This window comes from Tiliqua scincoides, chromosome 1, assembly GCF_035046505.1.
Source record: "Tiliqua scincoides isolate rTilSci1 chromosome 1, rTilSci1.hap2, whole genome shotgun sequence".
In the NCBI taxonomy this organism is placed as follows: Eukaryota; Metazoa; Chordata; class Lepidosauria; order Squamata; family Scincidae; genus Tiliqua; species Tiliqua scincoides.
Window position 1 is genome coordinate 308,758,347 of NC_089821.1, and position 17,857 is coordinate 308,776,203.

Genomic DNA, 17,857 nt, shown 5'->3' on the forward strand with positions numbered 1-17,857 from the left:
TAAAGATAAGCTCTCCAGGCACCCTTCTTCCAGTGCAGAACTCAGCCGCCCATCGGAGACCAGGAAAGTAAATCCACTCTGCTTCTTTAAAGAAAGGGGGCAAGAGGGTGGGGGAAAGAGCAAACACTAATCTTATCAACACCTAACCTTTTAATCTGATTATTACAACAACATGTTAATTTATGAAAAAAAAAGTTTGGCAGTTTGTTAAACTGCGAACAACGTCCGTGAATGGCAGGCTCAACGTGTAGCTTCGTGGAAATTATGCAGCCACTTTTGGCAAAGACACACCAAATTTGGACTTAATTAATATTCCTAGCCCTGGTTTCCATAGTTTCTTTTTAAATACGAATACCAGCAGACCCTGGCAGCAACTTCACCCATATTCTCAATAATAACCCCCCTCTGTCTGTCAATATGTGTGAAAGAGAAAACATTTTTTGCATACCTAGAACAGACTGCCTTTTCCAATCTTTTGTCCCCCAAAAACATGCAGGTGCAGTTTGTGTTGGGTTTTGCAGCTTTATTTATTTATTTATTTACACATGCAGCTGGCTTAATGGACTTAACCCTTTCCTGGCTTGCGCTCTGTGGATGCACACACAAATACCCCTTCTCCTTCCTGAAAAGAAAAAAAAATCTATTGTGGCTTCAAAGTTAGTAAGGAATTGCTACTAACAAATATTTATTGATCTATTTCACTAAAATATTTATTTATCATATTTTATTCATCTGTTCCCGAAATGCTTGTCCCACTTTTTCCAAGTGTACTATGGTGGCCTACCTCCCGCCCCCCCCACCCCCCAAAAAATTGCTTCATCAGAACATTGCCAAAACACACATGCACACACAACAATGAGCACAGCTGCTGAAAGCACATATAAAATCATTGCGGATTAAAACAGAGGGATACACATTGTGTTTAAAAAGCCAGAGAGAAAAAGAAGAACTTAGCATGTCCGTGAAAGGGTCAGAATGTTCCGGAGTAGCAACCCTAGAAAGGAACTCTCCTCGCACTCAGTGTTTGTAAAGTCATTGCAGAAAAATGACTTTACAAATGTGCAGAAGGAAAGGGTCTGGGCTAAAGGGACAGACCCTCCACACAAACTTGTATGCAAATATTTATTTATTTATTTATTTTCTACCCCGCTTTAACTCCCCGAAGGGCATCCAAAGCGGCTTCTAACATAAAAACTATCAATATTAAAATCTACTTAAAAACAAGGCAGCATTAAAATAACACATTAAAAGGCAAAGAGAACACCAATAAAACGAGCTGTTGTTGGCAACCTTCAGTCTCGAAAGACTATGGTATCGCGCTCTGAAAGGTGGTTCTGGAACAGCGTCTAGTGTGGCTGAAAAGGCCAATTTGGGAGTGACAGTCCCTTCCACACTGGGAGCAAGTGCAGTCTGTCCCTGGTCTGTCTCCCTGGCTGTGGGCCTTCCTTCTTTGCCTCTTTGCCACAGACTGTTGGCCAAGTGTCTCTTCAAACTGGGAAAGGCCATGCTGCACAGCCTGCCTCCAAGCGGGCCGCTCAGAGGCCAAGGTTTCCCACTTGTTGAAGTCCACTCCTAAGGCCTTCAGAACCCTCTTGCAGATGTCCTTGTATCGCAGCTGTGGTCTACCTGTAGGGCGCTTTCCTTGCACAAGTTCTCCATAGTGGAGTCCTTTGGATCCGGCCATCATCCATTCTCACGACATGACCAAGCCAACGCAGGCGTCTCTGTTTCAGCAGTGCATACATGTTAGGGATTCCAGCTCGTTCCAGGACTGTGTTGTTTGGAACTTTGTCCTGCCAGGTGATGCGAGAATGCCGAGAATGCTGAGAATAAAACGAGCAGCAATCCAAAAAGGGGATCAGACCCATAAAAAAAAACTAGGCTGCATAAAAATTCACAATGTCCAAAATTAAAAGAGACCTGAACTCAGAGGACTGATCTAAATAACCACGTCTTTAGGCCCTGCTGGAAAGCTGCTGAGAGGGAACAGTTCATAAGCTAAGAGAGAGGGAGTTCCATCAACTTGGTGCCATTACTGAGAAGGTCCTATTCCTTGCTGCTACTCCTACCACCTCCATGGGCGACGGTATCTTTAGAAGGGCCTTCTCTGATGACCAGAGAGGACAAGCCGGATTATACAGAAGTAAGTGGTCTCTCAGATATACCAATCATAAATGGGGTAACCACTGCTGGTTTGCGCCATAATCTTTGAATTTCAATTTTTAAATCCCAATATTTACTAATTTTTTCATGCTCTTTTTCATCAGTTCTAATATCTACAGGTACTGCTGTGTCGATAATGGTCACTTTAGTTTTTTTCTATTACTGCAATATCTAGTGCATTGTGCGCCCAAACTTTATCAGTTTGTATTCAAAAATCCCACAAAATCTCATGACTTTCTCACTAGTCTGGGTGAACACATGAAAGTGGACAGCATATGGCAAGTTTGAAGAGTGAGGGAATTTTGAATTGCTGCTTGAGGTTTTCTAGATGGGGGATCCTTAACGCTGGCCTCTTTGGTATTTCTTTGATGACTGTCTGAACCACTCTTCAAGAACATTTCCAGGACAGTTTTTAGAAAGGTATAGTAGCAATAAACAGGGATGGGAACTTGAGTCAGAATACTCAAAAGAGTCGTGAAAATGCACATTTTTCATTGCCTCATTGACTTATGAGTCACGCACATGGAACACTTGGAATAACACTCAAGTCAGGAGCCACCTGATGCAGCACTTGGTCCGCACACATGCTGACTTGTGTCTGCCTATGCCTGAGTATGCTTGCTTACTTTTTTTGGTAGTGTGAAAAACCTTGTGGGGCCATCATTCAGACCAGGCAAGCAACAGGGAGTTCCAGCCAAGAGGCAGGGAAAGGTTAATTAAATTAACCTTAAAATTAAATGAGTTATTTGCATCTGTCTTCATGGTAGAAGCACTCGGGCAGATACCGCTGCCTGAACGGCCCCTCCTGACCAAGGAATTAAGTCAGATAGAGGTTAAAAGAGAAGATGTTTCAGACCTAATTGATAAGTTAAAGACCAATAAGTCACCAGGCCCTGATGGCATTCACCCAAGAGTAATTAAGGAATTGAATTAAGGAATTGAAGAATGAAGTTGCTGATCTCTTGACTAAAATCTGCAACTTGTCCCTCAAAATGGCCATGGTGCCAGTGGATTGGAGGATAGAAAATGTCACGCCGATTTTAAAAAGGGAAGGAGGGGGGACCCGGGAAACTATATGCCGGTCAGCATAACATCTATACATGGTGGAATGCCTCATCAAAGATAAAATCTCAGAACACATAGACGAACAGGCCTTGCTGAGGGAGAACCAGCATGGCTTCTGTAAGGGTATGTCTTGCCTCACAAACCTTTTAGAATTCTTTGAAAAGATCAACAGGCATGTGGATGCGGGAGAACCCGTAGACATTATATATGTGGACTTTCAGAAGGCGTTTGACACGGTCCCTCACCAAAGGCTACTGAAAAAAACTCCACAGTCAGGGAATTAGAGGACAGGTCCTTTCATGGATTGAGACATACACTCAAATTGAGTGTTGGGAGAGTGAGGACAGACAAAAGAAAATATTTATTTACTCAGCGTATGATTGGTCTTTGCAACTCCTTGCCACAGGATGTGGTGATGGCATCTGGCCTGGACACCTCTAAAAGGGGATTGGACAAGTTTCTGGAGGAAAAATCCATTACGGGGTACAAGCATGCCTGCAAATGTGCAACCTCCTGATTTTAGAAATGAGCTATGCCAGAAGGCCAGATGCAAGGGAGGGCACCAGGATGAGGTCTCTTGTTATCTGGTGTGCTCCCTGGGGCATTTGGTGGGCCGCTGTGAGATACAGGAAGCTGGACTAGATGGGCCTATGGCTGATCTAGTGGGGCTGTTCTTATGTTCTTAAACTACAATTCCCAGGAGGCCTTGCAGGTCTCTTGTTATCTGGTGTGCTCCTGGGGCATTTGGTGGGCTGCTGTGAGATCCAGGAAGCTGGACTAGATGGGCCTATGGCTGATCCAGTGGGGCTGTTCTTATGTTCTTAAACTGCAATTCCCAGGAAGCCTTGCAGGTCTCTTGTTATCTGGTGTGCTCCCTGGGGCATTTGGTGGGCCGCTGTGAGATACAGGAAGCTGGACTAGATGGGCCTATGGCCTGATCCAGTGGGGCTGTTCTTATGTTCTTTTGTTTATGTTTTCCTCTTGTAATGAATAGGAAGGGGGAGGCAGGCCCTGGCTTTTTGCCCATCTGTGATAGGAATGAATGATCATTTGACACAGGAGGAAGAGCCAAGTGTGTTCTTCCCTGCAGAAGCCCAAAGAGGAGGAGGGAGGTTTTTCCCTGGATGAATGAGGGGAGAAGTTGGGGTGGAGGTGGTTCCTAGCCATCCTGGAGAAATTCAAGAGAGCGATGAAGATGATTACGGGGCTGGGCACCTTCCTTATGAGGAAAGGCTACGGCGTTTGGGCCTCTTCAGCCTAGAAAAGAGACGCTTGAGGGGGACATGATTGAGACATACAAAATTATGCAGGGGATGGACAGAGTGGACAGGGAGATGCTCTTTACACTCTCACATAATACCAGAACCAGGGGACATCCACTAAAATTGAGTGTTGGGAGAGTTAGGACAGACAAAAGAAAATATTTCTTTACTCAGCGCGTGGTCGGTCTGTGGAACTCCTTGCACAGGATGTGGTGCTGGCGTCTAGCCTAGACGCCTTTAAAAGGGGATTGGACGAGTTTCTGGAGGAAAAATCCATTACGGGTTACAAGCCATGATGTGTATGCGCAACCTCCTGATTTTAGGAATGGGTTAAGTCAGAATGCCAGATGTAGGGGAGGGCACCAGAATGAGGTCTCCTGGGGCATTTGGTGGGCCAGATGTAGGGGAGGGCACCAGAATGAGGTCTCCCTGGGGCATTTGGTGGGCCGCTGTGAGATACAGGAAGCTGGACTAGATGGGCCTATGGCCTGATCAGTGGGGCTGTTCTTATGTTCTTATGGCATGGCTCTAGCAGACTCATTGAATAACCACCTGCAGTGGGACTACTGAGTAGAGCTTCCAAGGATTGGGTTGGCCTGGTAAGCCTTGCATCTGCTGTGCGGGACTCTCCCCCCTCTTGCCTCTTCTGTTCCCCCCCCCTCTCTCAGTCCCTCCCACCCTCTTTACAGATGGTAAAGGGCTGCAGGGGAGTCTTTAAGGTGAACTTCCACAGAGAGAGAGAGAGAGAGAGAGAGAGAGAGAGAGAGAGAGAGAGCCCAGCAGCAGAATAAATCAGAACATATATAAAAAAAAACAAAATTACACACTACAGTCAAAACAGTTTCAAGGGCCTTTCTCTCCTTAGAAAGAGTAGACGCCAGACAAACCTCACTGGAATTCCAAAGACAGGGGGCCACCACGGAGAAGGCTCTCTCTCTAGTTGTCATCCACTCTATCGTAGATGGCAGAGACATCTTTGGGGAGAACCTCCAAGGATGACCACAGTGAGTGGGCAAGCTGATGATGCTGGTACATATGTTATGGTCTCCATAGTAACTCTGCAGGCCATTGGCCTTGAGACATGCCCCCCCAATCCGAAGTGTGAAGCTGTCTAGTATCTCCTTCTATTCCACCATTTCTCAATTTCAGGCAGAAGAGCCACTCCAACGTATTATTCATTCTTTCCCTTCTGTAACAGAAGGAAGAATGCAAGTTCAGAGAGATAATTCGCTGCAGCTGAGCTGAGTCTTTAATTTATGTCTCAACGGGGGTTCTCGTTTCACACTGATGCTGATGGTGGGTGGTCAAAGATACAATCTCAGGCTACCTTTGCAAATTTTTCAGACACAGGCGACTCTAGCGACACAGGCAACATCATAAATGATGTTGCCAAAAACAGGGACAAAAGAGGTTTCCGTGATCCACAGTGCCTGGGGAGGGATGGAATGAGGAAGAGAGGGCATCAGGCTGTCTGGGACAGGCACTGATTCCAATAAGAACATAAGAACAGCCCCACTGGATCAGGCCATAGGCCCATCTAGTCCAGCTTCCTGTATCTCACAGCGGCCCACCAAATGCCCCAGGGAGCACACCTGATAACAAGAGACCTCATCCTGGTGCCCTCCCTTGCATCTGGCCTTCTGACATAACCCATTTCTAAAATCAGGAGGTTGCGCATACACATCATGGCTTGTACCCCATAATGGATTTTTCCTCCAGAAACTTGTCCAATCCCCTTTTAAAGGCGTCTAGGGTAGACGCCAGCACCACATCCTGTGGCAAGGAGTTCCACAGACCGACCACACGCTGAGTAAAGAAATATTTTCTTTTTCTGTCCTAACCCGCCAACACTCAATTTTAGTGGATGTCCCCTGGTTCTGGTATTACGTGAGAGTGTAAAGAGCATCTCCTATCCACTCTGTCCATCCCCTGCATAATTTTGTATGTATCTCAATCATGTCCCCCCTCAGGCGTCTCTTTCTAGGCTGAAGAGACCCAAACGCCGTAGCCTTTCCTCATAAGGAAGGTGCCCCAGCCCGTAATCATCTTAGTTGCTCTCTTTTGCACCTTTTCCATTTCCACTATGTCTTTTTTGAGATGCGGCGACCAGAACTGGACACAATACTCCAAGGGTGGTTGGACCTCCATACTCAGGCCTGGGCAAAACTTGCACATGTGCAAACACGCATCGCCACCACTCCTCTCCCACTATTGCTTCCTCAAAACTGGCCAGCACAGGGGAGGAAGATCATGTAAAAGAACCTCCCCACGCCAGCCTGCTTTGAAGCATTACCAGGATAGGAAATAATGTGAACGGGGTCTTCTTCCCAATGGCACCTTGTTGAGAGAAGGGTCACAGAGGCCACCACCTTTTCCTCCCATTACACAGCCCTGATTCTTAAGAAGGGGCAGTAACCGGGCCAGGCCCTCCAGTCCCCCACTAAAAACAAGTACAGTACTTTGGTCAACTCCGTAGCTGGGTTGCCTCTCTGTGCATGCTTGCTTAAAAGGCCTGGCGCTCTGCAAGGTGGATAGGAAAAGATGCAAAGGGGCATCTCCGTATTCAGATTACTACCCACCCAGAGGTTTCCTTGCTCAACCAGAATTTTTCTCCTTTACCGATTCCAGAGCGAGAAAGGATGAAGTCGGAAGACTTCCCAGTAACGCCTGTATCACTGTTAGCGTTCATGTGCGAACTGACTTCAGTTCTGAATTTAAGAAGAAAATTAATATCATTGCTGTTTTCTATAACACCTGCAATGTGGTGTTTGGTTTTTCACTGTAATGTCACAGTGTGTATGTGACAAGAATCGTGCAGAACCTAATTGAAAACAATTGGTCCAATTGGCTTAACCCATTTCTGTCCAGGCCACAGGTGTACACATTTGATCCCTGTTGTGTATATGCAACATAAGGCAGAAATGGCTTAAAGCCAACCTTGCTTGGAGGGTCTTAATGTTTGCTCCCACTTTCCTAATTCCACCTCCATGGAATCTTCCCCAGATTCTGACAGTTTGAGAATCTATGCACTACGCAGTAGTCACATCTAGGTTTATGGTCACCCCAGTAGCATAGCTACAGGGAGTGCAAAGCACTAAGTTTTGCAGACTCTTGAATGTGCCGTGCAAGGAGACCCTCCCCTCTGGAGCCATTCCCAGCGGCAAGAGCAAAACAGAGGTGAAAACCAGGCTCTGAGGGAAAGGGTCCCTTGCAGAGTTCAGGAGCCTGCAAAACCTAGTGCTCTGCACCCCCTCTAGCTACGCTACTGGATCATCCAGCACTTTTAACAAGTCCAAGGAAGGCTTTCAGTGGCAGATACCATCATCTTTGTACTTCTCACTTCTTCTCTACCCAGCAATAGCATCAGTTATAACAATATAACAATAGCATCAGTTCCCGGGATAAACTGTCCATTTTTATTGCCACTGAAATCCAAACAGATGCAGTGCACTCAACCCTCCCTCCCTCCCTCCCCATCAGAAAACTTCTGATCTTTGAATGTTTTCCAAAAGTTCAGGCGAGTTGCACATTTTCCCCATTTGCTCAGCTGCCCCTTTTGCATCACTGCTCCAGAACACAGCAACATAAATAATACTGCTAACTCTGTGGAAATGAATTATTGACAATTTTAATACATGTTGCACAGTACATATTAATATAGAAAAATACATGTTATCAGCACCGTACTGTTGACTGTGTACTAATCCATTCCACCTGCTCAAATATTAGTGCAAATAATTATATATTTGTAATGCATCATTGCTGTCTAGTTGGAATCCATGCCGGTGGAATAAATGTCTCTTCGGAGAAGCTGTTTGCCATTACGAGCACAATGCACCATATTCATACTCAAATTGACTTTGGGTGGATAAGTAAGTAGATTGAGCAACCTTCAAAAATCCACTTGTGTGAGACTTAGCAAGTTATTTTAATGAATTGTTGACAGTCAAATGGATGTTATTAAAAAAAAAAATCCCACCCTTTCATATGGATGCCCAGATATGCTGGCTTGTCTCAAAATACTTGATGGACACACTCAATAATGGCCAAGGTTCAAAGGGCAACCTTTCTGGCATGAGTTAAGTCATTTGCTAGTGCCAATGGGGCATGCACTGCATCTTGTGGTGGGGCAATAGTCACAGAGGCCTCCTTACCTTGGAGCTACATTGCAGCTGCACCGGTGCTGGAAAATCAGATAGGATTGGGCCCATAGCTACTATCCCCTTTATCCTAGTCTTGGAGCTCTATCCTTTCCTTTCCACCTCCCGTTGATGCAGTGGAGCCAAAATGGCTACCACTGCATCCTATGGTGGGGGGGGCAGTTGCAGACCTCTCCTCTAGGTAAGGGAACAATCAATGCCACTAATCCTGCCCCCCTCCCAGGCAGGCTGACCAGACGTCCTCTTTTTCCAGGACATGTCCTCTTTTTTAGCCTCACGTCCTGGAAAAGAACTTAAATGTCCTCCTTCTCCCTTTGAGCAGGCAGTGCATAACCTTCTTGTAATCAATAAATTATATGTAATAAATTGAACGCAATATAGTTTTAAATCTAATAATAAGTAATACAGTGTTTCAATTAACCATATGAAATCAATATTTGAGTATTTTTAACTTTTATTTTGTCATGCCCTTTATTTTTCTTGGATGCCCTACATTTTGGGGTGCCTTGTTGTGGTTATGACATCTTGGCACCCTGCAAGTTCCAGGATCTGATCTGCCCATCCCTTGACTTCTCCCCATCTCCCATTGCCCCATTTTGCCCCTCCCCCGTTCTGTCCTCCTGCCAACCGCTCCTACCTCTCCCGCAGACTTACCTCCATCCGCAAAGTGCAGGAGAAGCAGCAACAGGGAGGGAAGGTGCAGGCCTTCCAGGCAGGGCACTTGGCAGCATGTAAGACATGCACCACTAGAGCACATTTTGCATCAACTGCAGCTGCTTTATGACAGTCAGCAGTGATGCAAGGCAAGATCTAAGGAAGTGTGACTGTACAAGGCAGGTATAAGATTGGACTGTTGATTTTGTAGTTCTTTCCTAAGGATCTTTGGGCTGTCACATTTATTGGCTATAGAAACTTGGTTATAGGGTTTGGGTAATTGAGTAAAAATCTTCCAGCTGATCAAAAAGGTGCTCCACCCCCAAAATTCTGACTTTTTTAATGTTAATCTTAATATAGGAATTTAATATAAAAATCATGGTTGGCAGGCACTATCCTAAAAGAATGTAGAGAGGACCACAAAGGCACACAGATGATTATTTGTTTGCTGAAAGCTACTTTGAGATAGTATGGAAGATATTTGAGGTCATTTTTTGGAAGAGTTTAATCTATTACCCCTGAGGAAGCATCAGCAGTCTCAAAACACATTGGACCAACAAACCATTCAGTCTAGAAAGAAGGCACCTGAGGGGGGACATGATAGAGGCATATAAAATTACATGAGGGATGGATATGGTGGATAGAAGGAAGTTCTTTCCCCCCTTGCACAACACCAGAACCAGGGGACAGCCACAAAAATTGAGTGACAGGAGAGTAAGAACAACAAAAGAAAATATTTCTTTACCCAGCAAGTAATCAATTTGTGGAACTCCTTGCTACAGGATGTGGTGATGGCACCTGAAGGCCTAGATGTCTTTCAAAGGGGATTGGATAGATTTATGGAGGAAAAGTTCATCCCAGGTTACAAGCCATGGTGGGGATGTGCAACCTCTGGGTTTTAGAGATAGGGGATACTTCTGGACTGGATTTTTATCCTGCCTTTCTCCTTAAGAGAAGAAGAGGACTTAAGAGAACTCAAGGCGGCTAACAATATCAACATAAAATAAAATATATATTTTTAAAAATTAAAGCATTAAAACACCCAGGATCATGGTGTTTTATGTCCTTACCATCTTCTGTGTGTCTTTGTGTATTAAGGAATTATTTGCCACACCTTTCAGGAAAATGTTCAAGGTAGCTCACATTATGAAAAATAACAAAATACTTGGAAAAACTGAACACATTACAAAATAAGAGACTGACAGCCCAATCCTATGCAGGTTTACTCAGAAGTAAGTCCCATTAGCATCAATGGGGCTTACTCCTGGGAAAGTGTGGATAGGATTGGGTTGTGAGGCTACAATTCTACCACACTTTCCTGGGAGTAAGCCCTGTTGACTATGATGAGATATACTTCTGAGTAAACATGCATAGGAGTGGACTCTGAGTCAGCAGATGAAAATTTGTTAGTGGTAATCCAATAAAAACATCAGTGACAGAGATCAAAATTGTACGGCCTAAAAGTCTAAAAAGAAAAGTTTTGACCCTGAGAGAAGGTCAGCAGAGGGGACAGGGTGGACTTCCCTACAGAAGGAGTTTCGCAGCCAATGTCCTGCCACCAAAAAGACTCTGCCCCAGCGAAATGCATCTTAAGTATTGGTCAGACATAACAGAGAGACTCTGCAGGTTCATATGGGAGGAGGTGGTCCTTGAAGTTTCCCAGTCTCAAGTCATATATAGCTTTATAGGCCTGAAAATGAATTGTTGAGATATTTGGGTTGAGACAATGCCCCTTCTTCACACACAAGAAGGAATGAGTTATTGGCACTAGCCAATAGACACCTATCACAAATTTAATAAAGTCGGTATAAGAGGAGAAATCAGTTCAAGCTGAAATGTGCAGAAAAATGTTTCTTTTTTTCAGAGCACACTATAGGACTGAAGAAAGTACGTGCGTTTGGAGAGCCGCGAAAGAGCTATCAAAATGTCTCTACTGCGTTGAAAATATTACAGCTGCCTCCACCCTTTTGGACTCCCCAACAGCCTGTTTCTTCTAAGCATTTAAAGACTGGCTTTTCAGTCCTCCTCCAGACCCCTTCACAATGTCACTCCCCCCCCCCCCAGCAGCTTGATGGAGTAGTAACGGCTCTGCTTTATTTCCCCTTTTCATTATTATTACCCTTTCTGCTGTAATGCAAACAGAATATAAGTTGTGTTTAAAAAAAAATTATAGGACTTGTAAAGAAAAACACACACACACCCATGCACACACGTTATTTCTCCACTCTGTTGGCAATTTCCCATTTTAACCAATTGGAGGGCGTATAATTACGCACGCCCCCCTCTCAAGGTTGATTGCTGCTCGTTAAATGCCAACATTAGATGAGAGAGCTGTGGAAAAGCAGCCCTTTTAACTCATTACCTGGAAATAAAAGGGAATTTTAAAATTTTTTGTTGTGGATAGCACTTAAATTATATCTAGAGCTATTGGAAATACTTTCCAAAATTACCCAGCATAATAGCTATAATATTTTAGAAACACACAGCAGTTTTGATCCCCTCCCCCCATCCAAGTTTGATTTTTCAATTAAGTTTTGTGTTTACTCAGGAGTGGGTGGTCCCTGTGGCATACGTAGAGGGGGTGCAAAGCACTAAGTTTTGCAGGAAGCCTCACCGTAACATGCAAGCAGCCCTGGCCTCTCCCCTTCTGAGCCAGGTGAATACCTTTTTGTTCCCTGGTCTGGAATGGCTCCAAAGGGGTTGCCAAGAGGTTCCCTGCAAAACTTAATGCTTGGACCCGCCCCCCCAGCTAGGCAACAGCATGACAATGCTATTTCAGACAGCACTGTCCACCAGCCTTGGGTTAGAGCAGGGGTGCCCAAACCCCGGCCCTGGGGCCACTTGCAGCCCTTGAAGCCTCTCAATGCAGCCCTCAGGGAGCCCCCAGTCCACAATGAGCCTCTGACCCTCTGCAGATTTGTTGGAGCCTGCACTGGCCCAACGCAACTGCTCTCAGTGTGAGAGCGACTGTTTGACCTCTCGCTTGAGCTGTGGGGTGAGGGCTCCCTCCACTGCTTACTTTTTCACATCTGTGATGCAGTAGTGGCAGCAAAGGAAAGGCCAGCCTTTATTTGTGCAAGGCCTTTTATAGGCCCTGAACTATTACAAGTCCTTCATTCATTCATATAAGTTCATCTTTAATATATTCATTTATGTAAACTTATGTAAATTTATTCAAATTGTAAATATAAATTAACTCTTTTCTTTCCCGGCCCCTGACACAGTGTCAGGGAGATGATGTGGCCCTCCTGCCAGAAACTTTAGACACCCCTGGGTTAGAGGAGGAGGGATAGACAATTCTTTTCTACAGAAAGGTAGGAGCAGAGCCTGCCTCTTTCTTTCCTCCTCATTCTGAGATTTTACTCCTTTGCCCAGATATCTTGAAAGAAAGAGGCAGGCTCTGCTCCTACCTTTCTGTAGAAAAGAATTGTCTATCCCTCCTCCGCTACTGGTGGAGAGACAGACAATTCTTTACTACAGACAGTTGCCTTAGAAATACAGCTGCCGCACCTGGAAGTTTTTCAGCAATTTTCAACCACTATGCTTCCCCGGCACACTCATCCGTGGACCTTTCGTGTACACCAATGTGCTGTGGCACAGCAGTTGAAAATCACAGCTATAAGGGAAGTGTTTGGGACTTTGGGAAAATAATCTTTCTAATCTGCCGCTATCAGAATGCCCTTCTACAAATCTCTAGTCCACCTACATTTAGAATCCTGTGTGCAGATCCGATTGCCCCATTTCAAGAAGAGACGCAGAATATCTTTGTCCCTACCACTTTTCAGGGAAATTCTGTCCTGCAGACTTATGTTAGGGAACAATCGCAAGGCTGTGCCAAATTTTTTGTCTCTAGTGACACTCTGACCACAAGACCTGCACATAGCAAGTAGGCCACAGACAAGACACTGCACACTATGCGCCCCACTGGTGCGGCTTCTGTAGCCCCATCTTGTCATCAATGCCATAAATGATTTCCTGCAGTAAGGCTTATTTTCAAGTGTCCGGGGGGGGGGGGGGGGGAGGGGGATCACTTACCATGATCTCAACTGATACGTAGAATATGAGTCATGGGGGGAAAGCTTGTTTTAATTGTGGAATCACTCTCAGGCCAATAATGGGACTTTTCTCAACACCTCCAAACACACACTTTTTAGCTATTTTTGTTTAAAATAGCAACTTTCAACAGGTGCGCAGTTGGTGTACCACAGGAGTTTGGAGCACAGAGGTTGAAAAGCACAGCAGTTGAAGAGCTGAAAAAATCTTCCAGGTTCTACAGCTCTGTTTCTAGGGCAACTATCTGTAGTAACAAATTGTCTGTCCCTCTTCCTCCACCAGCAGACCTGTTGTTATATTCATGTTTTTTGTTTAATTTTGGAAGCCACCTTAAGCCCCACAAAGGGAGAAAGGTGGGATAGAATTGCTTTGTGTGCATTTAGCACCAACAAGAAGCTCTAGTATGTTCATGGCTATGCCCCATAGCCTGCATTGAGTCAGAGCAATGCAGACACCCAAGTCTAATTTGGACAAGGAGACCCACTCTCAAATTCTTACTCGGTCATACTGCACAGCTCAGCAGATGGCCTTGAAGAGGTCATTATCTCTCCAAGTAACGTGCCAGGTTTTTATCTGCTACCTAGGTTTTTCAAGGTCATTTATCTCTCAAGGATCTCCTCTATAGAGAACTTGTGCAAGGAAAGCGCCCTACAGGTAGACCACAGCTGCGATACAAGGACATCTGCAAGAGGGATCTGAAGGCCTTAGGAGTGGACCTCAACAAGTGGGAAACTCTGGCCTCTGAGCGGCCTGCTTGGAGGCAGGCTGTGCAGCATGGCCTTTCCCAGTTTGAAGAGACACTTGGCCAACAGTCTGAGGCAAAGAAGGAAGGCCCATAGCCAGGGAGACAGACCAGGGACAGACTGCACTTGCTCCCGGTGTGGAAGGGATTGTCACTCCCAAATTGGCCTTTTCAGCCACACTAGACGCTGTTCCAGAACCACCTTTCAGAGCGCGATACCATAGTCTTTTGTGACTGAAGGTTGCCAATAACAATATCTCTCCAAGTAACGTGCCAGGTTTTTATCTGCTACCTAGGTTTTTCAAGTGTGGTTGTGATGCAAAGATTCAGTGGTACTCATGCAAATTTACATTAACAAAAATTTATATTTACAGTATTGTGCTTGCTGTTGCCAGACACTTCTTCCTACCCTTGCCAGGTCAGACCATTTGTGAAACTAGCTCAGCAGTGTCTATGCTGCATGGACCAAGAAGGTCACTTCTCTCAGCCCACCTACCTGAAATCCTGGAAGGGCTCACAAGAAAAACCAAGACCTTTTACCTGCAAAGCCTGTGTTCTGCCACTGATGGAGGCTACCACTATAGCCTCTTAATATCTTCATTACTAAAATGGATACAGTAGTAGTAGTAGCAGCAGGAAACAAACGTTTTACACTTTCAAAAGGATCAGCGCTAGCCGCCAAGCAATATCTAACTCCCAAGAAAACTACAAATGGTGCTTCACAATCTTTGAAGGCTAGTTTCTTGGCAGGGAGATCTAGACTACTCCAATTTTGATCGCTGAAATAAAATGATTTCCAGAGGCAAGATTCACTGAGCTTTTAGATACTTGAAAGAAAACAAAACTGAAGATCACCTGAAGATGGAACACTGGGTATATGGCTAACTTAAAGAAGTCACCCAAATCCTACTCTGTCAATATTAATTTTAATGGGCTTAATGGAGAGCATTGCAATGAATACAGTAAAGCAACATTTATACAGGTTTTAAAACTTTTTGAAAAAGGAAAAAAAAAAACTCACAACACAGGAAGTTTTGAAGTGCTCTTTTGATGAGATTTTGCAGGCTTGCAACTAAGCCAGATGTTTCTCGCGTGCCATTTCGGAATCTTTACAAATTGTACAAACTTTTTTCTTTTTAAAAAAAAAAATTGTACAAAGATTTATACTGGTGAGCAGAAAACCCTCTGCTTTAAAATGCTGGCTCTGGGATTGAGAGGTATCAGAGAAATATGCTTGGAATCCACTTCACAGCTTCTGAAAATGGCAGCTGTGCAGCATGTGCCTCCCCTGCCAGTGTCCACAGAACCCTTTGTGCCTCTGCCATGGCCGCCAAAGAGAGCGATGCAACTGAACAAAGCAGGCACTCCCCCAGAATGCTTTGAGAAAGCTTGGCGTGCATCTCCTCCTCTGGTTTATCAGTATAATACTGTGCTCAATTCTTTTTCTTCTTTTGCTTTTTTTAAAAGAACATCTACAGCACTATAAAAGCCAGGCAGTTCTGGGCCTGGAGATGTTTAAAAGCTTGGATACTAGGAAGTGGAAATGTAAGAAAGCAGGCCATCTGCATAGAGGGGTGGGCAAGGTCCTTTCGGAAGAGATACTGAGAAAACATGGAATTCTGGTAGATGATCTTTGGACAAAGCAGTGTACAACTCCCATCTCTCTGCTGTGAAGAACACCCTCTGCCCTGACTCTTGCTCATATTCTCAGCAGCTGAGGAAGGTTACCTGCAAATGACTTAGTACTCCTGTTTTCCTTTCTTTCATGACCGTCACTCCCTCTACATCTCTCAGGCAATGTGGTGCTGTACTTACTGCAATGAGCCATGTAAGCACCCCCCCCATTTGTCGTCAGAGCCATTCAGTGCATCAACAGCAACGTGAGTTGCCATCGTGAGCTGCCCAGAATTTGCTCTGACGGCGTGGGAGGGGCTGCTTACACAGCTCATGCTGTACTTACCGCGCCACACCTCCTCTGGCTACATGACTGCAAAGAAGGAATCCAGCTCTGAGCCAGAGCAAGCAAAAGCTTGTTACAAACTGGTACCTTCCTTGGCAGAGCTGCCTTGCTAACAACTCTTTAAAATGTGAACACAAAACAGAATTAGAAGCCATTCAGGTCATGATACAGCAAACCCCATCTATTAACCCACTAGTTATTTCTCAGACACTCGCACAAAGAAAAAAACAGCCTTGCATCACTTCTAAACCGCCACCCATCAAAAGATGTTAACTGGAGAAGTGCTTCAGTGCACTTCCACATATATGCATACAGAGTACAGAAGACTGCATTTCATTCTGCTACATTCTGAATGTTAGATTACAAACAAAAGGAATAGACAAAAGTGCCCATTAACAGTTTCATGGGAAGCCTTCTTGACCTCATAGGGATTGCCAAAAATGCATTTAGTAACATTTTGAAAAGTGGAAATGATGACACTAGTCTGCTGCAACGTTATTCTAAATCCACTGGCTGAAAAGGCAGCCAAGGCTCAAGAACTCAGAAAAATGCACTCTGTCTCTCTCTGAAAGAGCAGCTCCTCCTATCACAACACCGCCGGGATGAGAAAACAAGAATCTGCTGAATTTTGCCCAGCTTCAGTGGGACTCTGAAAGATACAGCTGGATGGAACTAGGTGAACTACAAAAGCCAGCACTGTGGCTTCCGTAGTCCACACAAAACAAATTTTGTGCAGACACACTAGCACATGACTTTTATACAAACAAACAGAGAAGACTTTTGGCTCTACTCTGATTGACATGCTGCCAACTTTTCTTTTATCTTTAACATTTGCATAACACGAGTAGATTCAAAAGGTGATGCTTTTCCCAGTCACATCCCTGCATCTCCACATTGGCAAGAAGTTCAAGCAGTTGAATTTCTGCTTGTCGTGCACCTGGTTAGAGGCACAGGAGGCCTGCCAGAAAAAAAAGATGGCAACGCTGACTGCTGTTATCTGTCCCACATGCAATCTGCTTCCAGCGGCTTCAGGCAGACCACCCCTAATCGCTGGATTTTGTCAGAATGCTGCATATATGTGCACAGAAAGGGAGCTATAAGGGAAGACAGCAACAAGAACTAGGCCCCAGGTAGCTATAGGCACCAATAGGGGAAGGGTGGGAAAGGGAAGAGACTTGTGGGACTAAACAGAGAAACCTGCTAAAGGAGCTCTGTGTCAGGAATAAACTATTTTTTGTGTGTGTGTGTGTGTGTGTGTGTGTGTGCGCGCGCACGCGCGCGCATGCATGTGTACAATTTTTTATTATTTTCAACCTTGTTCATAGCATGGAGCAAAGTCCAGGATGATGTTTTGAGAGAGCACAACAATTTAAGGAACACCTACCAAAGGTGGAGTCACACCATTTTTTCCTTCCTGTTGAATATGCTTCCTACCACATGGTGACTGCAAGATGTCGCCTCGTGGGGGTGGGGAAAATGGCAAGATGAATCCATGTTGCTAACATTCAGATGCACTGAAATCCAAATCATTCACAGTAGGACAAAAGCTGAAAACAGGATTTCCCCCCCACCCCCGTCCTCCATTCAGAACGGCTCAAGTGGATTGCTTTCTTTCTTGCAGCCGCACCACGTTCTCATGAATGCACCACAGGAAGTGCCTTTACAGAACTTTCACCTCTGGAGACCATTTATTTCACAAGGAAGATGAAAAGAGGACAAACAGAAAGGCCCGGGTTCAGTTATGGCAGTTATTTTTGTTCTGAGCACTCACCCCCCCCCCAACCCTCCCACCACTCGT

The 17,857-nt window shown here is 44.9% G+C and overlaps 1 protein-coding gene across 1 annotated transcript in view; it reads left to right on the forward strand.

Moving 5' to 3' along the window:
* Positions 1-7,133, forward strand: part of TMEM260 (transmembrane protein 260) — a 57,922-nt gene extending 50,789 nt beyond the window's left edge. The window contains exon 10 of the mRNA XM_066624281.1: positions 7,119-7,133. Coding sequence (XP_066480378.1) covers positions 7,119-7,133 — 15 coding nt within the window. The remainder of the gene's footprint in view (positions 1-7,118) is intronic.
* Positions 7,134-17,857: the final 10,724 nt, after the last annotated feature.